The sequence below is a fragment of the Hippocampus comes genome, unplaced genomic scaffold (genome assembly GCF_001891065.2).
Source record: "Hippocampus comes isolate QL1 unplaced genomic scaffold, H_comes_QL1_v1.1 scaffold237, whole genome shotgun sequence".
NCBI lineage: Eukaryota > Metazoa > Chordata > Actinopteri > Syngnathiformes > Syngnathidae > Hippocampus > Hippocampus comes.
Window position 1 is genome coordinate 863,232 of NW_017806159.1, and position 24,479 is coordinate 887,710.

General features: G+C 43.5%; 1 protein-coding gene across 1 annotated transcript in view; it reads left to right on the forward strand.

Annotated features, from left to right (window-relative positions):
- edar (ectodysplasin A receptor) overlaps positions 1-24,220 on the forward strand; it is a 26,887-nt gene extending 2,667 nt beyond the window's left edge. The window contains exons 2-12 of the mRNA XM_019895343.1: positions 9,346-9,411; positions 11,420-11,539; positions 14,926-15,107; positions 16,026-16,111; positions 17,604-17,681; positions 17,756-17,881; positions 17,971-18,042; positions 21,434-21,506; positions 22,660-22,963; positions 23,081-23,144; positions 23,617-24,220. Coding sequence (XP_019750902.1) covers positions 9,361-9,411; positions 11,420-11,539; positions 14,926-15,107; positions 16,026-16,111; positions 17,604-17,681; positions 17,756-17,881; positions 17,971-18,042; positions 21,434-21,506; positions 22,660-22,963; positions 23,081-23,144; positions 23,617-24,020 — 1,560 coding nt within the window. The 5' untranslated portion in view covers positions 9,346-9,360 and the 3' untranslated portion in view covers positions 24,021-24,220. The remainder of the gene's footprint in view (positions 1-9,345; positions 9,412-11,419; positions 11,540-14,925; positions 15,108-16,025; positions 16,112-17,603; positions 17,682-17,755; positions 17,882-17,970; positions 18,043-21,433; positions 21,507-22,659; positions 22,964-23,080; positions 23,145-23,616) is intronic.
- The last annotated feature ends 259 nt before the right edge of the window (positions 24,221-24,479 follow it).

Sequence of the window (24,479 nt, forward strand, 5' to 3'; positions counted from 1 at the left end):
TATGAGGAGTCCCGCCGCCGTGGGGGGGGGGGGGGGGGGGGGCGAGGCGATTTCTCTCGGGATTCATTTGCGAGTGCGTTTGGTATTCATGTTCTTGTCAATTGAAAAAAAAATACTACCTCATTCAAATGCTGCTCGAGCGGGAAATGATGCGGCAACGCTGCTATCCTGCATTGCGTTTTTTCACACTGTCCACTTTTCATGCGATCACGCAAATAAATAAAAAGCAGACAGTTGCCGCATGGGGGCGAAACAAACAGTGACAGTATGCAAAAGATCCTGAGTCACCAGTTTAGTGGTGCAAGGCGAGCGCACTTCGAGTGGGTTAACCGCAGCTGTGGAGCCTCAAGCGTCGCATGATTTATTGAGGGCAATTGGCGAGTGTGAAGTCACCAGTGAGAGCCATGTTGCTTTACTCATCTGATTCCTATGTTGTCTTGCAAGTTCGGTGATGGCATGGCATTGATTTTTTTATTTTTTTTTTGGACTCCCTTTGTCTCAGGAGAACAAGCAGCATTAGGTGAGAAGGAGTAGGCAAACTGTTGGCGCGAATCTTTTTGTTAGCTTGAAAAAAAAAAGATGCTCGAATAGCTCGTCGGTGGTTTGAGTTTGGAGGAATTCTCTGACCCCCTCACTACGTCCCATCCATCATGTCATCCATCATCTATCACATTTACTTAACCACAGGCAACACTCCTGCAGTGCTCAGATTTGTTCAAGAAACGTGTTTACTCTTGACTCGAAGGTCATTCATGACGAAAGTAAGGTATTCTTGTCAGCGCCTCACAATAAATCCACCCACTCATTTCTGAGGTCAGATCTGCAAGGAAGTGTGCCTCATGCATTCTTAAATGATGTTCTGTTTTTTTTTTTTTTCCTAGACAGAGGGCAAAAATGTTTTCGTTGCAGAACGGTCCAATAAGGAATACAAATACCGTTCAGGCTGCAGATTAAGCTTTCCACTTAACAGCCCTGACAAAATAAACACAGACAAGAAGGAGACATTGTGGGCCGGTCAATCTAAAGAGAGGCAAACAAGGTATCGGGAAGAAGAGTCGATGAAAGACATCACCAGCAGGCAAACCATCAAAGAGAACAGACTTTTGACTGTGTGTGTGTGTGTGTGTGTGTGTGTGTGTGTGTGTGTGTGTGTGTGTGTGTGTGTGTGTGTGTGTCTTCTTTTCATGTGAGTTTGTTTTTACTCCGCACCTGAGTGGGAAGCTGGCACTTAGTCTGTAATTAAGCCAATCAAAAAGATGAAGAGACAGACGAGGAAATGCATACACAGATGCAAATATAACACACATCACAGAGATGAGAGTGAGTCAGTTACTCAGAGACAAAAAAAAAATTGTAGCGGTACTCAAGTAAGAGTACTGCTACTTGAGAATAATACGGCTCGAGTAAAAGTAAATGAAGTCCTCAACAATATCGCAGAGACTAAAACAATAATAAGTGGAATCCTTATAAAATAACAAACATTCCATCAAATTTCGTCACCAGAAATGGTCTGAAATTATTATTTTTTTGTTAACACTTGTGAAACAGCCCAAGTTTCAAGTGGCGTTCTTGTAGGCTGAAATGTGGACATTTTTAGGCAGACCCAGATACCGCGCATGACTTAGCATTGTTGCATTGAAACAATTCTGACAAGTACAATCTTCCACATGTTTGTGTCCCAGTTAAGTATGTCAAAAAGCACATCTGTGAATTGGTTTTTGTGTTGTATCATCGTAATTAAAGACTCATTTCAATGTTTTTTTTCTTCAATATGAGCTGTGCTTAATGTGAGCGTCAAGAAAATGACCCAAAGGAAAAAAATTGCTTCAGCAAACAAATCAGAGATCAATCAGCATCCGCAATTGACGTTCCACTGTGTTTAAACTGACCTCGAACCTTTGAGCTATCCCAAATTGGGCAGCATGTTAACTTGGAAACATGATTTTTCAGTGGCATCTGGGTAAAGTGATATTTTCCAAGGAAATGAGGTCCAGCTGTTGTTTGACGTTTGCTTCTGCTCGCAAAGCTGCAAATCACTTCACGCGTGTGTTTATTTTCACGTCCGGCTGATGCGATGATATCGCTAATGAGTTGCGTTCATCTTCGCCATCATTTAGCTCCTGACATCTTTGATGGCTGCTCTGTTCATTGTCCGTGGAGAAAAGTGACAAAAGAAGAAAAGTGAAAGAAAGTACTTACAATTGCAATTCGGTTGTCATCAAACCAGAATGCTGAAGAAAGAAAGGAATACAAGCACGATATGTTTCATGTCCGTGTTTGTGAACAGTTCTTTTGGCTTTGTTACAGCTAAAGCGGTGAAGGCTCAATATCAATAAAACATTGTATTGAATTCCCTTTAGCATAGCACCATCTAGTGGATGCATAGCGCGCCCGCAGTCACTATTGTAGCTTCTATTCTATGCACCTTATTAATGCGATGCGCCCTAAGGCCATTCATTGAAGGTGCACCTTATAATCCGAAGCGCCTTATACAGTGGTACCTCTACTTCCGAATGTCTCTTCATCCGTAATTTTCAAGTGATGAAACGTCTCAACAGGAAAATATTGCCTCTTGTTATGAAAGAAATTTCAAGATACGAAAGGTAAAAATACAGTATGGGCTGATGGTCGCAGCTCCGAGGTTCCTGAATGCAACACGCTTATAGCTGCTCTGCTATTGACTATTACCGAGCATCATCCTGGCATCCCATTGGCTAAGAGGGACCTCTACCGTATGTGTCTGTGTGTGTGTGTAGATAGATATATGTCGATGTAGTGTCCTCGTCATTCGCCCATGAGGTGTTAGGATTTTTTTTTTTTTTTTGTAAATTTGAATAACCCAGTTGGGCGATCGCTCACTATGCTGATGTTTGCCTTGGACATTTTCAAAGGATTGTTAAAAGCCAACAAAAGCAAACTTCCTTGGATCCGTTCTTGACAAAACACCAGGCAAAAACCACTTCTGAGAGAGAACATGAACTAAAGAAGGCAAAAAACGATGAGGTCGCAGTTAAAAGAGAAATGAGCATCATTTTTATTCTTCACTCTCTTCTTTGTTTTTTACATTATGCACAACTGTCATTTATTGTGCAATAATGTAATTGTAACATATATTTGTTACATATTTTGATGCATTTTTATGCTTTCGAAAACATTTATGTCTGAATTTCGGGGTGGCTTGGAACGGATTAGGGCATTTACATGGAAAGCGCGTCTCTACTTACACTCTACTGACAAAATTTTCGAGTGAAGAAATTTCTTCCAGAACCAATTAATTTCGTAAGTAGAGGTACCACTGTAGTGCAGAAAATCCGTTACTTCGGGTCCGATTGCAAAAGTAAAAGCAGTCGGCGTTTGATTGACAGGTGGACCGCCATCCCTCTAGTTAACTCTCTCTTACCTGCTTCACTATCCTCCAGACAAAACGCCAGCAGCTCATTCCTCATCGGCGATTAGCAAGGAGTGTCCCTCACTTTCCATTACTTTGATGTGAAACGGCCAAATAATAATAATCACACGCAATCCCGTGTTGCCGCTGAAGGCCAGATGCTTCGTTGCATGGGTAATTGTGTTTATTGAATGTTATTCAACTCCGATTTATGCCTTTGTTTTTTATTTTATTATCATTCACCAGTAAAGTATGAACGAAAGCTCATTCAAGTAAATTGTTACGAAAGCGTACGTAAACCGAGTGGAGTACAGTTAGATGCTATATTCTGCTGTCGCTCATCTCAGCTCTCTAAATGTACAGTGGGTCTATCCAGTTGATTTATTCTCCGCTGTTAAACCTGCGCACAAGATTGACTGACGTTAATTCGTGCACATGCTGCACAGATGTGAGGGCACGGCGACGAGGAAAAGTTGGACGATTTGTGTTTTGAAGAAGAAAAAAAAAATGAAGTCTGGAAATGATTGACAATAGATCACGGCGACGAGGAAAAGTTGGATGTTTTGTGTTTTGAAGAAGAAAAAAAAATGAAGTCTGGAAATGATTGACAATAGATGGAGAAACACATCGAATCAAATGAGAAGTCGCAATAACATTTTATTCTTCTGTCAGGATGGAGGGCTTGATTTACAGCATGTGCTCGTGATTTCGCGGGAAAAAAACCAAAAACAAAACATATAAAACATAATGAAACTTGATGGGTTGAGTCATGGCCTCAGAAACGAACTTAATTGTCTTGTTTTCTGGCAGCAGAACTCGGTGGTGGAGATGGAGAATTGATTGATGTTGGGAGCGGAATTTTTGAAGGACGAAGTGACCCGCAGGTTCCCCATTTTACCTGATTTGATGATAATCACAACCAAGACTCAATGGAAAGACATGAGAGATGCAAAAAAATGACAAAACAATTTCAATGGGGGAGACGGGTGGACCAAATTCATTTTCCATGTGCTGTTAATTGAGTTGTCACAGGAAATCAGTAGATCAAAAATAACGATGATCGGATAGTTTTTTTTTTTAAATTGGCCCTTTGTTCTCTTTCTAGAGCCGTCCATGTGTAGATGGTTTCCTTCCTTGCATAACTTGCACGCCGATACCAAATAGCCTAAAGAGCCTGAAACCTAAATCTTACTTTTGTTTTAAGACACATTTCAGTAAATCCAATCCCTTAACTCAGCGAGGCAGAGCTATTTTTCATCCGATAAATAGTCCCAATAACAAAAACAGACCTTTGAAACCACAATTTTTGGCCTGGCGAGATAAGGGGGGTATTTCTGCTATTGATTTGGTTTCATGGTATTGTGGCCATCATCTCAGAAAGACGAAGTCCAGATGACCGACTATCCAATACGTGCCACGTTTAATACGAGCAAGTTTTCACATGTGCGATCCTTTCGCAAACAAACCAAGCAACCATGCCGATCACAACAATATCTTTTTCACCCAGCACTTTCGGACCCTTCCCCGAAATACTTTGCTTTTGCCAACCCAACCTCGTGCTTAAAACGGACACATTTAGCTTCACCTTTCGTGACGCTTCAATCTGGCGGCGGCCACGAGATTCCACCAAAACGACCTGTTAATGGCACACCTAAAAACAGAGGAGTTATTTAGAGAAGATGATGCGGTTGTTACAAGATGAATAACCTCGGGGCTTGACTTTCATCCCAGACCTGCCTCGACACACAGAGAGAAGGTTTGCAGGGGATGAAGTGAGGGTTGAAAGAAGTAGTAAGGCTTGTCAAAAGACAAAGAGCCTTCAAACACTCTCTGGCTGAATGTGTGCGCATGTATGTGTGTGGGTGTGTGGGTGTGCGCGTGGATGGGTGTCTGTTAACTCCGTAATGATTTGCCCTGAGGGGCTTCATATACATTTGGCAGTTCTTCGTTTCCTGCTATCCAGCCTTTTATCTCATCAGCAACTTTCACACACACACACACACACACACACACACACACACACACACACACACACACACACACACACACACACACACACACACACACACACACGCACACACACAGCGGCTGTCCTGGAAACATTCAGCAAAAACAGCCTTTTGCCTGACCACAAGGACTGTCCTCAAAGACCAACTGATGTGATATATATTGTCTGCATGTGTGTGTGTGTGTGTGTGTGTGTGTGTGTGTGTGTGTGTGTGTGTGTGTGTGTGCATGTGCGTGTGTGTGTGCATGTGCGTGTGTGTAGTCAGTGATTATACAAGAACAAACCCAGCGGCTAAGGAGGATTAGCCATCATTGAGGTTAAGAATGTTTTTCACCAAAAAAGAGTGAAATCTGAGGATTGGAATGGCACAGAAAGATGCTGAATAGCGACACAAAATGTAAAAATGTATTTGACGCCGCCAGGCAACATGAGGTGCATTTTGAGTTCAGCTGATGTAGTTGACAGTGTAACTGGAGAAGAAAGCCACAAGACGCGAACGCTATGGACAAAGTCGACAGTCTTCGGGTAGACTCTCTTTTGTTTTTTTCCTTTGCGTCGTTGGTTTGGTCTGTTGTGGCCACAAAGGTGGACTGAGGCTGAACAAGATGGACAAAATTGATCACCAGATATCTCCAACTGCATGTGACTGTGTGTTGAGTGAAAACTAAGCGTTTTGAGAAAAATAAAAACAGAATATAAAAGAATGTGGAACGGGAAACATATTTCCCTCCTGGCCAATTATTCATGGAAATCATTCAATATTCAGTCAATATTTTCCGAAGAATTTTTCAATTGGTGTCAATAACACTCCGATTTCTGCTATTTGTGGGCTGGCCCGGTCGCTGTCCCCCGCCAACGCTCGGGGTTGACGGTATACATTTCAGAAATCTGGTGAATATCAGAATGTTAGCTGAATCTCATCTTGCTAACCGCTATTTAGCCTTGAAGCTAATGTTACGCCGTGTCACTTTTGGTTTCGCTCAAATAAGACAAGCTGTTGACTCTTGCGAGTCATTAGATGAAACAGTCTCAGTTTTATTTCCGTTTGTCTTCTCTGACAGTGAGAGATGTTTGTCGTGTGGGGGGATCAAAGTTGTTTCTGATGCCCAGGTGTTGGGCATCATAAACAACCACCGCCGCACCCAAAGTTTCTCTTTCCTGTCACCTTTTCTATCCCCCGCCAATGCTCGGGGTCGATGGTATACATGTCAGAAATCTGGTGTTTTTTTGAATATCAGAATGTTAGCTGACTCCCATCTTGCTAACCGCTATCTAGCCTTGAGGCTAATGTTACGCCAAGTCACTTTTGGTTGCACCCAAAGTTTCTGTTTCCTGTCACCTTTTTTAGCCCTCATTTTAGAAAACAACCACAGAAGATTGATAAATGTGTAACATACTAAGTGACGAGGCTAAAATAGAGGAAACATATTCATGACAATGAACAGGAGTCGGTCTGCTGTCTTTCCGTTCCAAGTGGGCATAACAAACAATGACATCGATTCAGTCATTGTTCAAAAGTTGCGCGGCACTGTTTGCTGCATTTCAGGCAAAATGTCCTATTTCGCTGGAGGTGGCTCAGCTGATTGAGGAGAGATTCTCCCAACTTTTTAAAAAAAACAATGTTTTTGTTCCCGTGTGTCATAAAATCTAACCAGAGATAAAATAGGCTACGCTCACAAATTAATTAACTAAGTTGGCCCAGAGAAAGAGAGAAAAAAAAAAGCGAAGCATTTTGGATCCATTTTCATTTCTATTTTTCGAGGGACAATTTCAAAGGTTCCCTACTCCAGAATAATTCAGTGCATCAAGCAAGGTCCATGAAACATTGCTGTGGATTATGTTCGTGTGGAAGAATATGTCAGCCCCCCCGACCTTGAAAAGTTGATTGAATACTGTAAATACTTTTCCAGTGGCAGAGCAAAACATTGCCCCCCCCCCCCCATTGTTTCATGGATCAAACCAAGAGACAAAAAGCTTGCCTCTTCCACAGCGGGATCTTTCACTCGTGTTGCGCGAGTGTGAACTGCTAAATTTGAAGCATTATCATCAAGCTTCGAGAGCACTGTTACAGAAGAAACAGCGCTCCAATAATGCAGTCCACTGACTCTTGCTGTCATGAAGGCCCCACTTTGCTGGCTACCGCGCATATGTGCAACATGTGGCTTGTCAGGCGGGCTCCACCATTCAAACTTTTGTTCGTTTTGACCTTGACAAGCAGGCCTTCGTCGACGCGCGCCCTCTTCTTGAATCTCACACACTGAGTGGATGTGATGGCCGTGCAGAATCCAAAGGAATTAAGATATTTCATGCAGCTTCAAATGACAAAATATGTCATTTTGTTTTCGGTTATAACAGCGCAGAAATGTGTTTCACAGCAATGCTTGTGCTTGTTTGTAGGATACAGTTGCGCTCCACTATTTACAGTTTTTGGCTTTATGTTCCTAATTATAATTTTGCAACAAAGGGGGGAAGTGACTGTCAGCTCATCAGGGGAAAGCATGTTTGGAAAATGATGAAAAATACACAGGAAGCTTTGAAAAATGTGGAAAGTCATAACAGAATGTGATTTATTTACAACCCGCGAAATCAACTTTTCAGCCCGGTGCTCCAGTGGTTAGCGTGTCGACCTCACAGTGCAGTAGTTCAATTCCAGCTCCGGCCTCCCTGTGTGGAGTTTGCATGTTCTCCTCCCGGGCCTGCGTGGGTTTTCTCCGGATACTCCGGTTTCCTCCTGCATTCCAAAAGCATGCATGGCAGGCTTATTGAACGCTCTAAATGATCAATTGGTGTGAGTGTGAGCGCAAATGGTTGTTCGTCTGTGTGTGCCCTGCGATTGGCTGGCAACCGGTTCAGGGTGTCCCCTGCCTACTGCCCGAAGACGGCTGGGATAGGCTCCAGCAGCCCCTGAGACACTTGTGAGGATAAGTGGATCGGAAAATAGATGAATGGATGGAAATCAACTTTTTGATCAACGTGATTTCCAATGCACGTTGCCTTGGCTTTTACGTTTGCAAGTAGCTCCACCCCACCACCAAAGAGAAATAAAAAACGGCCCTCAACTGATCGAAGATAAGCGCACAAAGACGTGGGATCACGTTTTGATCTTTTTATGACTTTTATACATTGCTGTGAGTACAATATTGTCATTCACCGTGGTCATTGTATTCTCAGGGCCTTGAATCAATCACAAGTGGACTGTTCTGGTTCTCTTTTGCCTCTCGTGTGACTAAGTTTCATCAGTTCATGCGATTAGGCTAGAACAGGACAGCTCTTGCACGAGTCTTGAGGTGGGAAGCCGAGTATTTCTCCTTTTATGCTAGAGGCAAAACCCAACAATGCTTTGATACTTTAGACAGACTTTGCATGTGTCTGGATGAGTGGATGACGTGGCTTTATTTTTTTTTTACTTCATGTGATTATCACTTATCAATGTTCTTATATAAAAGCCGTGTTGCTTTTCTCAAGTTTAAAAGGGGACAAATTATAATATTTGGTGGAAATTATATAATTGACACTACATGTAAAAAAGCAGAAAGATTACTCTGATTAAAGCATACCCACAGTTTCCTTTTCTTTTCGTTTTGCAACCTAATGAATCCAGGCCAGTTATGTTTGTGGCCACCATGTTTGGAAAAAAAAAGAAAAAAGAAAAGAAAAGAGGGGAAAAAAAAGATTTGGAGCAGAGGTTAGCCAACAGTGACGCGTGCCTGCAGATATGAGCCGGAGGATCGCTACGAGCTGTTTTGCTACTATCATTACATGTTTATTGGCAATGAGTGATAGTTGTGCTTCAGTGAACTCATCTGGGCCACACACTACGCATCACAGCTAGCAGGACTGCTCGCACTCACCCACGTTGCTGCAAAGGGAGAAGGAAGTCTGAATGTTTGCATTTCTATATTTACGATTTCTGAGGTTGCATTTTTTTTTTTTGTCCAATGTCTTCCAGGAAGTGAGCGCAAACATGCCACAGAGGAGAGGAACGCCAAAATCCATCTTTGTGTCCTCAATTTTAGTAAGTTCCCTGCATTTTTTTTGGCTTCCTATCTTGTATGTCTACTTATTGTTTTCGATATAGACGGCTTGACTTTGACACACTCCCTCGCATCATTCTGTTTCTTTGAAACAAAGCTAAATCTAGTCGGAGCATGCATCAGAGAGAGTACGGGTTGGAATCGGAAGGACTTGTGAAAACGGGGGCACATATTTTAAATAGATACGATAGATGATAAAGGCTCCTGCACACCAAGCCATGTAGCTAAACACGACCGAAGTGAACCAATTTAAAGAAAAACAACATAATAATACAGTTGGTTGGCGACTCTTCCCCACACACTAAACCGTAGTCGGCAACCCCATGCGGCTCTTTAGCGCCGCCCTAAAGGCTCCCTGGAGCTTTTTCACAAATGTTTGAAAATTTAAAAAGATGGGGCAGGGAAATATATTTTTTGTTTTAATATGGTTTCTGTAAGAGGATAAACATGACATAAACATTCTTAACGTTTTCCAACGCCGTAAGAATTCTTAGAATAAATATTAAATTGCAAAATTTCTGTCAACGACAATTTGCGTCATAGCCTGCGACACAAGTTTCTGTTAGCGGGGATGGATGTCAAATCAGGTGGCTCTTGTGAAAAAGACAGCGTTTCATGTACAATTCACTGCGGGTACTGGCAAAGAATGGGGAATCTGGTGGACTGAGAGAAGCATTTTTAAACAGTACTCGTGAGCTACGATTGTTAACCCGCTGCAAAAGTGCGTCCTATGCCTCGTTCATTTTAGCGGCCATTATGGCTGTCGCTCATTATAGCATGCGTGTGTCAGTGCGTGCGTGTGCGCACGTGTGCGGTAACGGGTGGATCGCGGAAGGTTGGTTGATCGAAAAGAAGATCTTTGGTCAAAAAATGTTGGGCACCCCTGCTCTCCAGATGCGCTGCAGGGGAAAAAAACTTTTAATCATGAAGGCTCATTGTGTATTTCTAGCCAACTAAGTCATTTTGATCGTAGACTAATATATGTGTTGCCTTCATTATCAGACTTAGATAAGGCTTTTCATTTTTTGCGGCTCCAGGCATATTTAGGGGTTGTTTTTTTGGGGGGGTCCAATATGGTTCTTTTAATATTTTGGGTTACCGACCCCTGCTCTAAACCGATTGAGCACATCAACATGCAAGCCGCAACAGAAACACAGCCAGACTCCAATATGCTGTACTGTATTCTTTATTATTGAATAATAAAAACATGTCCGGTTTCATTGGTCAAATGTGTTCCTTCCCCAAAACTCTCAGAAGTGTGCAAAGAGCCATAAAAAGAAGAAAAAAAAAACCTCAATCACTCCATTCACAATTATTCACATCTGCTTTTTTTGGAGCAAAACCACAGTTACATTTCACAAAATATCATAGTTCGCCTTTTCATACTTCTGTTGTAACCAAATGAAATAATTTTGGAGACAAAGGAAGGGCAACAAATGGGTTGGATTAGCAAAAGAGTCTGCGTGACACCACTTTAAATACAAATCATTTGCATGTGCTTCACATCGTGTAAGGGGATAAAGCTGGATGAAGGTCACTAGAAGTTGTTGTAGTTTTTATTTTCACAAGTGTTGGGCCTTACTGGGCTCACCTGCGACCGCGAGTATCGTATCTCGTGCCATAACGTGTGGATTTGTGTGTTGGTAAGACAATCGCTCATTATTGACTCAGTATGATTCATTGCAATTCCACAGCACTGCAAAATAAAGAATTTGTTAAATGAATCGCGATATCATTTATAAATGCCGAATATTTGATCTACCGGATCTCTCGATTTGGACCTCCCTGGTTCGTGCGGGCATACGTGTTGTCTTTGAATGCTTTAAATACCATTGCAATTTGCCCCATTGTGCAATTTGAAGTCAAGTTTCTTTCAGCCATAACTATGTTTGCATTTGTACAGTACGTGTCTGTCATACGCTCAACAACTTCCATCCTAGCCCTGCCACCCAAACGTCCTTCAGTAATAATGCCTTTGTGTCTCTGTAGGTGTGTTGTATGCTCGCCAGTGCGGAGTATTCCAGCTGTGGAGAGTATGAGTTCCTAAACCAGACCAGTAACAGCTGCCAGGCATGCCCTCAGTGCCAGCCAGGACAGGAGCCACACATGGTGAGATACAGCTCGTGTGTCAACTCATGTGTCACATGCCATCTGGCTTAGTTCATAGTTAAAAGGGTCTTTCAATTCGATACGCACATTTTTTTTTTTTTTTTGGTCCCATTCAAGTCCTGGAAAACATTCATGTCATCTCCCAAATGACAATGTCTTGGAACAAATGTGTGTATTGCCACACTTGGACCACCCAATGTGTCCGCCCGGCTGGACACGTTTGCAGCATCGTGCTCAGTGAAAAGTGCCTTAATTCAAAATGAACAGTTCCTCTCCGGTTAATCGCTTTCACTGACGTTGATGTGAGGGTATGTGTCAAGGTGAGTGACGCGTGGTAGTCAATCTGTCAGTCGACAAAGGCGAAAGAAAAGAAAACGCTTTGTTGCGCGCCTCGCGGGTGGGGCCTTCTTGAGACGCAAACACTGCATATGAATCGATCAATCAATAACAACAGATTGAAAAGGAAGCTAGCAGTAGAGTTGATGGAGTTGTCTTTATTATTTTTTTAATGTATTGATCATGAACTTGCAAAAACACGGATTGGACCACAGTTACTAAAATCTTAAGAGCACTGGCAAACTGAATCAAAACTTCAGTCACAATATTGGTTGCTCCTGCATAATGTAAATACATCCAATATACCACAGGTCTCAAAGTCAAGGCCCGGGGGCCAGATCTGGCCCGCCACATTATTTGATTTGCCCCGCGAAAGCAATTCAAGCTTGTCAGCTTCCACGATGCTTGCTGAAGTCTGAATCAAATTGTCATATATGATGTAATAATTCCTATATTTGATGTCAAAAGTAGTTATCCATCTATTTGTTGTTCAATATTTGAACAATACATTATTCTTGATGATGTCAAAAGTAGTTATCCATCTATTTGTTGTTCGCTGTGTATGTAATATGTGGAGGTGGTTAAACATTGATATGGTTTCACAAAATTCACAATTCATAATGGCCCTCTAAGGGAAACTACAATGTGACCAAAATGAGTTTGACACCCCTGCAATATACAGTCAGACGGCCCTCTAAGGGAAACTACAATGTGACCCGCGACAAAAATGAGTTTGACACCCCTGCAATATACAGTCAGAGCGGCTTCAGAGATTAAATAATTCTGGTTTGGGTTGTTTTTTGTCGAACTGCGCTCGGGGTGTTCCTTAGAATGGTTTTACCAATTTAAAAAAAAAAATTTTCAGTTGAAAAACTATTTGATGGCTATTTATAGTGCTGTCAAGAGATGGAAAAAAAGGTGCGATTAATTAATTATGTTCTGTCATTAATTGATCTAATTAATCTATATTTTAATCTCATCTAAAAATTGCTGAGAAACCCCCTATTTTTTAGTTTTAAATTCGTTACATAATTGAGCATTGAGGAAGATCAAAAGATTCACATCACAAAAAAGCGTTATTGTACAGTATTTTATTGTTTTTAAACAGACTTGAACAGATGTAGTCCAAACCATTTACTTTCTGCTGTATTTGAGACTACTGTAATCCCAAATCCTACCTGCAACCTTTAGTTTCGACCACCAGGGGGATTATCACTCTTTTGGTTTTGTAAATCTCCAAATAATTAACAACGAGGTTATTACGATAAAAATATATACGGGTGATGGACCTGTGACCAGACTACCCAGACTCTCGTCAAAATCAGCTGCAATTCATCCCCAACCACAATAAGGCCAGTACGTCGTCTTGTCCGCCAGCGTCTCATTAGTATGAGCGACCGTACGGCAACCTGACGTTTTCAAAGACCGGTATGAACTCGCCGAGTCGGCTCTCTGAAGATTAAAGACCGTGAGCAGACAACAACATCCTTCCTTTTGAAGCCGAATTAATTACACCACGATCAACTTCCTTCCCCCCGTTTAGCGCCTTGATCCAATAAGCACGCTGTTCTCACTGTACTCATTCCTTGCCGCCTCAACGAGCACCCCCGCGCTGATCCCGATCATCGCCAAGATTAATGGAGTCAGTTTCGAGCCGAAGACAGCGAGATTAGGAAGAAGCAATCAGTCAAGCGAGGCTGCAGCACTTTTCGCCCCGCCCGTCTGATCCCCCGCCGCGCCGCTCATTCATGCGTCGGCTGTCGAGTGTTGTGTTCAATCACGGCGTAACCACGGGACGCATCGTCACACTGACTTCAGAGAGCGTCTGCACGCGCATACGCATGCACGCACACATCACAGGAAAGATGAAGACATTCAAGCTCCTCTCTTTTCAAGACATCAAATTGAGTAGACCACCATAATCCCGTTGCGGTAGACCCAATATAAGAATAATAATGGAAGACTGAGACAAAAAAATGAATAAAATAGAAAATGACTCTTCCTAATGAGACGATATGACACGGCACACAAACTGGCGTTGAAGAGAAAATTGAGTGGGATGCAAGAAAAGAGATCCAAAGCGCATCGTAAATCAAAGTGACAAGACCCCGTCGAGGGCCCCGACGCTCTTTTATGAATGAGCCGTGAGGGTCAAATCCGTTGAGGGAGCTTCACGAGTTTCCTCCCTTCTTGTTGCTGCACGTTTGAGACATGACTGATAAAAGAAACGGTACAATTGTACCTCGACTTCCAAGCGCACCAACTTAACACGATGGCACCCGAGAAATATTTCTTTTCATATATTAACCCAGTGGTTCTTCACCTTTTTAGAGGTGTAAGATAAGAAAAGATAAGAAAACCTTTATTCGTCTCACAATGGAGAAATTCCCAATTCACAGCAGCAAAGTTATGAAAGGAAGAAGTAGAAGAACAAAATATAGGAGCTGCTGTAAAGGCAGCCACTCTCGCGGTACCCAAAAAAACCCCCCCAACCAGTTAATATGCCCATTCACGGAACACTTCATGGGTGAAAAATAAATATATATATATTTGTTTTACAAATTCAAGATATTAAAATAATGCATTTATTAAAAAAACGAAAAAATTAAATCACATTTCAAGAGATACGTGTACATATTTTTCTTTTTTTTTTAATGACGTACGATCACGACAGTCACACGTTGACTCCTAAGCGAACTAAATTTCCCACCGCACTGATTGGACAAGCAATGTCATGTGATCATCTGCAGCCAGTGATGGCCAAGCGGGCGTGTCATAACTAATTAACATGTTGAGTCGCGTGGGTCTTACCCTCCGTGGCAGAGGCTCCGTCGAACCCCTGAGACCGACTCACCAAACCCCTGGGGTTCGATCGAACCCAGGTTAAGAACCACTGTATTAAAAGACGATGAACGCCCTCCCCCCACTCAAAAAAAAAAAAAAAAAATTACGAGCGTGCGTAACGCAGTGAAATGTGTTCATCAATGTACCTTTATGTCAGCAGGGACATAACTGTGTGTGTGTGCGTGTGTGTGTCCGATGTATTGCAGCCCTGTGGCTACGGGGTGAAGGATGAAGACTTTTCCTGCGTGCCGTGTCCACATGGGAAGTACTCCAAAGGCAAATATGAGATCTGCAGACGACACAAAGACTGCGACGCCCTCTACAAAGCCACCGTGCGCACGGTGGGAACGCCGGACAGCGATGCGGAGTGCGGCCCTTGCTTACCAGGGTAAAGCCGCGCACACTGGTGCACAAACACAACAAGATAACGTGAGCATGTTTTTTTGTTTTTTTTTTGGAAACACAACAAGATAACGTGAGCGCGTTTTTTTTTTTTTTTTTTTTTTGCAGGGCCAAAGTAAAAAAAGAAAAACGAAATAAAATGAGTACGCGAAAGCAACGGAAAGACAAAAACAAGATTTAAGAAATGCTTCTTGTGAAAATTGAATTATCTGCATTGTTCTCGCTCGACCATTTAAGTCGTTCTCTCTCCTCATGTCACCCTGGACCGTGTTATTACACCGTGTTCCATCTTTGAAATATTTCCTGTAATTTTGGCCGTCCGGAAAGTCGAAAACCAGAAAATAAGCTGATTATATTGTCGTTTCCCCCATTGTGCAGCAGCTAATGAAAAGCTTTTGTCAAATTCTATAGTTGGAGAGACCACCGTAGGGATGAAATAGCAACTAGCTCCGTCTGGCTTTGTTTTTGTGATTTATGACGAGAACTCCCACGATGTGGTCCAAACTGAACAAATGGGATTTTTTTTCTTTTTTTTTTTTTTAATCTGAATGGTTGCAGGTAGCATGACATTACATTCCCATTCAGAGATATAACGAAACCAAAGATGAATGGTTGAATAATATCAGGCATTCACAGGCTCCTTGTCGTCTCCTTATCTTCAGTCTCAACTCAGACCTGGAGCGAGCCATGTTCTCGTGCCTACGGGCTAAATTTCATCATCTGTCAGGTCTTTGTTTTTCCTGCACGGTGTGGCAGACTGTACTCGACTTTTGTCTCCCCCAAAAAAATTCCACACTGCACCTTTACGGTTCCTTCTTCTTAAGGGATCGTCTTTCAAAGCCGATTATACGTTTTTACTATTGTCTCCGTGACAGTGATGATCTTGTTTTTGCTTTTCATGCAGGTATTACATGCTGGAGAACAGACCCCGAAACCTTTACGGGATGGTTTGTCACTCCTGCCAGAACGCGCCGCCCAACACCAAAGAATGTAATCACAAAAATGTCTCTCTCCTTTTTCTCAACTCGATAGACGCCCCACTTGTATGATCTCCTCGATCTCCTTGACGCCGCATGCAAAAGTCACTAAGTCCAAAATATTTGAAACACTGCTGTAGAGTTTCACGCCGTGTCCTGGAAGTGCATCAAAGAATTGATTATTTCCCCCCCCACACCTAAAACAGGCACGTACTCGCTTTGTAATTTGCGAGTTAGCGCCATGTCTGTGTGCGTCGGAGCAATTAAAACGTCAGGGAGTTTGAGAAAAGATGATTGGCGTGTTAGCACTTGTGTTGCATCTTTGGAAGACATTTTTGTGTCATGTCAATCGTAGACGATGGATTATGGCTCCGTCCCATTCAACTCAGTCAGGGCCACAACTTGTTTTTTTTTTTTTTTTCTTTTGTGTTACATTAGTTTTCTGTCAAGAACAAATTTTCTCTCTCCCGCTCTCTATCTCTCTCTCTCTCCACACACGCACACACACACACACACACACACACACACACACACACACACACACACACACACACACACACACATACTTATAAGGTAAATTAAACATGGCTTAGCCTCTCTCCCTTCGGACTGTAGCCAATTAGACTCCTCACCCGCACACTGCAAGCTGTGGCAATTTAAAAGATTTTTTAAAAATTATCATTATTGTTATTATTATTATTATCATTATTATTATTATTATTGATATATTTATTTTAATAAAGAGTAAATCTCTCGCCGGGCATCCGTGGCAATCACGGCCTGCGACGTTTGCCTATCCCGTCCACCGCTTTCTCTCATGACTCACAACCGTCTTAGTTTGTCTATGGCAGCCTGAAACGAGGCTACCGTGGGCACCGGGAAAAGAGTGGAAAGGCGTATAAGCGGCAATCTTGGATAACAGATAATCCTTACTGTGTGTGTGTGTGTGTGTGTGTGTGTGTGTGTGTGTGTTCCATCAGCAATACATGATTAAGAGACAAAACCAGAAGACTAAAAAGAGCTCAATCTTATAATCTTATCCAGGGAGTGTAAACACATGCTGGAAGATGTTTGGAGCCACGGGCAAATAAACACTTGTGTGTGTGTGTGTGTGTTGTATGCCCGTGTGTAACATCAGAGTAAATGTGGTCACATGTAAAAAGAGGCCTTTGCATTGCTTGGAAAAACCGTGATGAAATATTAGCTAATCAATGAGCCACTAATCAGTTGACTTTGCAAAATAAGAGAAAGGAATATCTCGTGGCAGACATCGGAATCCCTCCGCCAAGGCAAAACATTTTTTCGATCAGAACTAAGAAGTCCCAGAAGCTTGCCTTCAACGCATACAATCAAATGTGCCTGAAATCTACCGTTTGGATTTTTATTCTCGTTCCGTTGAGAAATGAAGGCAGATGTTGGAGGGGGGGGGATTTGATTTGAGGAGAATTTCTAGCATTCACACAATGAGTGCCTAAGGAATATGTTTGCGTGTCTTTGTTTCACAGGTATGCAGACCAGCGGGCCAGTCCAAAAACCTCAGTTTGATCCAGGCAGCACCACCGTTTTCCCTCATCTTCAGAAAGGTACGCACAAAACACGCAGTGACAGAATACATGCATAAAAAAAAAAAGCACGAACTAACCACATTCTGTCTCAGATCCAACAGGTCAAGGTCACCTAGCGACGGCTCTCATTATCGCCATGTCAACCATTTTCGTCATGGCCATCGCCATTGTCCTGATCATTATGTTTTACATTCTGAAGGCCAAACCGAGCGGCCAGGGTGAGTGCAACAAAAACCCGGGCAACGGGCATGTGGGGTATCACCCACGTCGCCTACGTGCTAAATGACACGCTTACTATCCTTTGCAGCGTGCTGCCATGGACAAGTGAAATCAGTCGAAGCTCAGACCAACAAACAAGAGGACAAGAAAGACGTCCCTGGTAAGATTCGATTCATTTCGCCGTTATTTTTGGGGATTAGAAATTGCCAGTATAAATATGACAAATAACAGGTTAGGTTTCCGTAAACTTCACTCACAACCCATGAAAAAGGAATCGCTTATAAAATCCGCAACAGATGCAGTTTCATTTGAATCCAACTAAACTGAAAATCATACGTTTGTGTAATGACAGTGCGAGCAGCATCCTGATTGCAGTCAGCCAGACTATAATTTGAATTTCCGTTTTTGCTTTAGCGACGGTAAGTGAGATTCACACCGTTCTGGGAAAAAAAAAAAAAAAGCCTGTGCAATCTGACGCAGGTAATGAATGTTTATTGTAGCTTGTGTTTTTATAACCCACACCGGATTATATTTCAAAGAAAATGAAGTATGGAACATGCAACTGTCAGTTCATGTTTAAAACCACAAATTATGAATTCATTATTCTTGGACAGGTCAGCCCAGTGGTGTAGCGGTTAGCGCGTCGACCTCATAGTGCAGAGGTTCAATTCCAGCTCCCGCCTCCCTGCGTGGAGTTTGCCTGTTCTCCCCGTGCCTGCGTGGGTTTTCTCCGGGTACTCCGGTTTCCTCCCACGTTCCAAAAACATGCATGGCAGGCTGATTGAACACTCAAAATTGTCCCGAGGTGTGAGTGTGAGCACGAATGGTCGTTTGTTGATGTGTGCCCTGCGATTGGCTGGCAACCGGTTCAGGGTGTCCCCCGCCTACTGCCCGAAGACGGCTGGGATAGGCTCCAGCACCCCTCGCAACCCTTTTAAGGATCAAGCGGATCGGAAAATGGAAGGATGGATAGATTATTCTTGGACGGTAGCATCATTATAGTCCCTTCAAAATTCAAACCCAATTTTATTGGGAGGGGGAAAAAAAGCTTCAAAAACAAGATGAAGCTTCAGAGTTTCAAAACCACAGTCACATTTGATGCTTTTCAATGACAAAAACGCATTCTCAAAGTTGGGGATGTGTGAGGCATATCGGCAACACATCTCGCTTTCAAATCACCCCCCCCCCCATTGTTTTTAGGTTTCAATTCCAACAGCTGTTAACTTACATTTATTTATGGAAGTCTTTTTTTTTTTTTTTTTTAGTAACAAATATGGCTTATTTTAACGACGCCAACAATTTAAACGGATCGCGTTGCACCCTGGAGGTTGCTTCGTCCCTCGTAAAACACATTTTAACATCTCATTTTGAGTCAGTCCAGCATGTGCGCATCAAGAACGTTTCGTTTCATGGCACAATATTGGCTATGTCAACGGCGAACTCGCACCGTGCATGTGCAAGTCTGCCTCAGTGTACGCATGCGGGTGTGCGGGGGTGGGGGGGGCGCCGTGGTGAGTACATCCCGGTGGAATGTGGAACCTGCCCAGATAAAGTCATGCATCCCTTTAGGCGCAATTTCTGCTGACAATGATGCTCTGTTCTCCTTCATGTGCCGGCTCACTGTTGTTCCTCATGTTCTCAAGAGACGCAAACATGCAGACTGTGGTTCCACGGCGGGGGGAATAAAAATAGACTTAATAATATAATGACTAAAAGGATGGCAATTTCGAGACTTAATAATATAATCACCAAAATCATGGCAATTTTGGTGGCCGTGATTCACAACAAAACATGTTGGCACTTAAAGAGAGGGTAATATTGTGTATACATGGGCGAGACGCCATCGCTCCGAGCTCGAGCTGTCACGTATATATAGACTGCGTTAATAAGGCTGCGAGATGAAAGTCCATAAGTGCTTTCACACACACACGCGCACAAATGCGTATACTCGCGCCCTCACATGCACTTTTTACTGTGTCGACCGTAACAGATCCGATTTTTAGCCACCCCCGCCCCCCCACCTCAAACCCTCACACCAATGCTTGCTTTAATTAGACCCCCAACAAAAAACGCAAACCCCAGCAACCGCTACGAACCCGCAAACCCGCCAACTGCAACGCTTGCAGACAGAATTGCTATTCACGTAATGATCACTGTAATTGCCTTGTTTTTTTTTTTCTTTTTCTTTTTAACATCCCGCGGCTCCAGTGCCCTAAAGTGAGCGTGTTGTCCTGTGAATAAATATGCTCATGGATCAGATTTTAACCACGCACGAAAGAAAATAAAAGTACAGGAATTAGCTGAGACTGTTGATTTCCTCAAATGGAGCGATCCCTCAATTTTTTTTTTTTTGCGGTTGGTACATTCCATGACTCCCAACGAGAGGCGAATTTCCTCAAAACCGAGGTTGACTTTTTGGATTTTAGTCTTTGGGCCGGGGATTTACTCCCTCTATTAAGTTATTTTGAAACCCCCACACACACGGTTCCCGACCTTCTAATTACTCCTTACTCTTAATAAATGGAACTTTTAAAAAGCAAAATGAAGAATAAACACGGAGTTGCAACTGGGAGGGTAGCGAACTCTGCCTCTGACAACAAAGCGTCCGCTTCATCGAGTTGATCTTTTTATCTGAAAATGGTTTACCTTCATCAGAATCCTCCCATCGCGTTGTTCACAAAGGTGCAATCCGAACGGATTAATGTGCCATGTCAATCGTTGTGGGAACTAAAACCAAGTTGCCATGACTACCAAAGACGAAAATGAAGAAGGAGCAACTTCCACTGGAAGTATGGAACTCATCCGTTAGCGACTCGGTTTCCGTAAAGATTTACAAAGCGCATTATTGCACCAGGATCGAAACATTTTTTTGGCCGGTAGTGGGTTTTTTTTTGGTGGTGGTGTTTTGTTTGACACGAATGAAAACCCACAATAAAGTGAAGCCTCATTAACCGAACTGTGCTTTGAATTAATTGCTGCGTTTATCTGAGGTATGTCCTCTTTTTTTTCCCCCCCCAGAACAGCAACAACAAAAAGTGATTGCGTAACATACAGGTGTCAAAATCAAGGCCCGGGGGCCAGATCTGGTCCGCCACATCTTTTGACGTGGCCCGAGAAAGCAAATGAAACATGTTGACTTCCTATGATGCTTGCTAAAATTTTAACCCAAATTTCAAATTCTCGTATGTAATATATAAGAGAGGTATTGTCAGTTTTTTTGTTACCAAAACCCTCATTACTGCCACTTAAACTTGACTTCCTTATATGGCTTTGCAGTCAAAACGGCCCTCCAAGGGAACCGGTAACGTGGACCGCGACAAAAATGAGTTTGACAGCCCTGGTGTAACGTGTACCTTTCCTATGACTGATACCACCATTTCGTAGTCACTTCCTGTACCGCAGCAAAGCAATCTGTAAAGCTGACGTTCACGGTGAGAACGTGCAGAGCTGTTATCTCTTCACTGTGACACTGTAGCCGTTGGCAACTGAGTTTGCGCTTCCGGTTGAGCTGAAGTTTTCACAGCAACTGTTGTCTTCTCGTTCTCTTTCAGATAAGGTGGTGATCTACTCAGAGAAAGACGAGTTCGACAAACTTCAGGCATCGCCTCAGATGACGGTGAAAAGGTAAGACGTGTCGGATTCGCTCGTCCGATTTTTCCTTTCTTACGGTTTTGTATTGTACTTTGCCTCGCCACGAATTCAGTGTCCATCTTGTCATGATGCCATCCATCCATCCATTTTCGAATCCGCTTATCCTCACGAGGGTTGCAAGCGGGCGTGCTACAGTGAAACTCCTTTACAACAGGGGGGCTTTTCGTTGTAGGGGGAAGCAGAAAAGAAGGAATGGCTTTCATGCATGAAGATTTTTTTTTTCACACTAGGGGGTATTTTCGCACATATAGGTTTCGTCGTAGAGGAGTTTCACTGTAGAGCCTATCCCAGCTGTCTTCGGGTCCTGGTCACGATGCCTTCTACCTAATTTCAGCATCAATGTAACATTTTTCCTTTCGCGCTGTCGCACCGTTGAAATCAAGCCACATACTGAGCCACCTTTAATTTGGAAATATTCCATTTATTAGCAATAAATAGCCTCCTGCGTGCATGTGTGTCATAACCTGACAAAAAAAAAAATGGGGTGCCATAGTTTGATTCAACATGTGTTTCTAATTGAGCCGCCACAGAACAAGTCTGAGCGGCAGTAATGTTGTTGATGCTGGCGGTTGGCGAGTCTTTTACGGGTGTGAGGTACACGACACCTCGTAAACACCAAAAGGTGAACAGTCGAGGGGGTGCAGTGGCGAAGGTGTTTGGGGTTATTTCTTTTCAGACTTCTCTTCAAACCACCGTATGATGATAACTCGGCCTAATCGACAGGATGGCTCTTGTCAAATCGGTATCCATTTTTTTGGCCCAAGTTTTAGATGTGGTCTTTGATTGACTGGGCGTGGTTTCAGCACAATTTGCGGGCACACCCGCAGCGCTTGAGAATAAAGGGAACGGCTTGATTTTGCATGAATTTCTTTTCTTTGAATTTCTAGCTTTTTTTATGCTCACCTATTTTGTTTAATGATTAAAAGTTTATGAACAACAACTTTCTTTGTGGTACGCCAAATTTAAAAGACAGATTTATTTTCACTCGACAGTCGTTTTGTTTCTGTGCCAACTAAACCAGTAGACTCGGGGTTATCCCGGAAACGCCAATCAACCTTCCCAATCACTTTTGAGCGATATTTGTCAACTTAAAAAGCGAAATCACACTCCAATCCATGTGCGGCAGTGAAAACGACGCCTCGTCCGAGAACGAGCAGCTGTTGAGCCGCAGCATCGACAGTGACGAGGAGGCAAACAACAACCTGACCCCCAATTTGGGACTCAACAATGTGGGGAACAAGCCCGACCTCTGCCTGCTCACTCTGGGCGCCGTGGACACCGATTCCGCTTGTAACGGGACCGCCAACGTCAGCGTCAGCCCCAACGGCAACCTCCCCAGTCCCAGCCACACGGGCAGTATCAACCACATCTCCGGCGCTAACCACATCAGCAACGTGACCGCAATCAACAACAGCAATAAGAACCCAGGGGTAGGAATGTGGATCTTTGAAATATGTGTACTTATATGCATTGATGATTATAAACAGATCTGCAGTTGCGGTTCATCTGGATCACATCGTGGTTTTTTTTTTTTTTCCACCTCACAGATGTTACAGAGTCGCAGGAAAAAGATCCTGGACCTGTATGCTAAAGTGTGCAATGTGACAGATGGTACGTTCCTCTCCAACAGCAGAATTTTTTTTTCAAGTTTCTTAAGCATGTCGTGGCTTATAATTTATGACTAATTCAGGTTTGTGCAAACAACTGAAAACCTGCACAAACGTTTCACTAGCGGTCATCAATATGTCATTGAGCCGTTAGAAATTGCCGTTCGGTCGGAACAACACAGTACACCAGCTGTACTTTTTTAATCGACACAAATAGTCTCGGTCTAATATTATTTAGAAGTTTTTCCCGGTTGTTTCGCTTTTGGGGAAACGCGGTGGAATAGTGGTGAGCATGTCTGTCTCACAGCTCCGATTAGATTTCTTTATGTCGTCTGGCTTTCATCGAGAGTCATGCAAGGTTCATTAAAGACTCGAAATCGCCCATAAATTGTAGTTGTAGTCTCTATGTGCTCTGTGATTGGCCGGAAACTTGATCGCAAACTGTGACATAATAGCGTCTCCTCATGTCTCCTCAGGCCTGAGCCCCACAGAGCTTCCCTTCGACTGCCTGGAGAAAGCCAGTCGCATGCTGAGCTCTTCCTACAGCAGCGAGGCCGCCGTGGTTAAGACGTGGAGGCACCTGGCCGAGAGCTTCGGCCTCAAGCGCGACGAGATCGGCGGCATGAGTGACGGCTTGCAACTTTTCGAGAGGGTGAGCACGGCGGGATACAGCATCCCCGACCTGCTCACCCGCCTGGTGCAGATCGAGAGGCTGGATGCCGTCGAGTCGCTGTGCTCGGACGTTCTGGGAGGAAACGACATGGCGGCCGGCGGTGGCCGGGCGGCCGGCGGCGGCCGGCAGGGCATTAGCAGTTTTCATAGCCAATTGGCGTGCCCGTCACCGTGTCAACCTTCCTCTCAACGCTGCGCCAGTGTCTAAGACGCCTGAGCGTCACAAAACTCTGAAGTTGGGATGAAATCTGCTTTGATGCACGACGCATACAGAGACTTTTCTTCCTCATCACATGAAGAACGTTAGCGAATATACCGCGATGTCAAGAAGCTACATATCAAATATAGTTGGATTTATATTGGCCGGGGCGGCCCGGTGGTCCAGTGGTTAGCGCGTTGACCTCACAGTGCAGGTTCAGTTCCAGCTCCGGCCTCCCTGTGTGGATTATGCATGTTCTCCCCGGGCCTGCGGGGCTTTTCTCCGGGTACTCCGGTTTCCTCCCACATTCCAAAAACATGCATGGCAGGCTGATTGAACACTCTAAATTGACCGTAGGAGTGAGTGTGAACGCGGATGGTTGTTCGTCTCTATGTGCCCTGCGATTAGCTGGCAACCGGTTCAGGGTGTCCCCCGCCTACTGCCCGAAGACGGCGGGGGTAGGCTCCA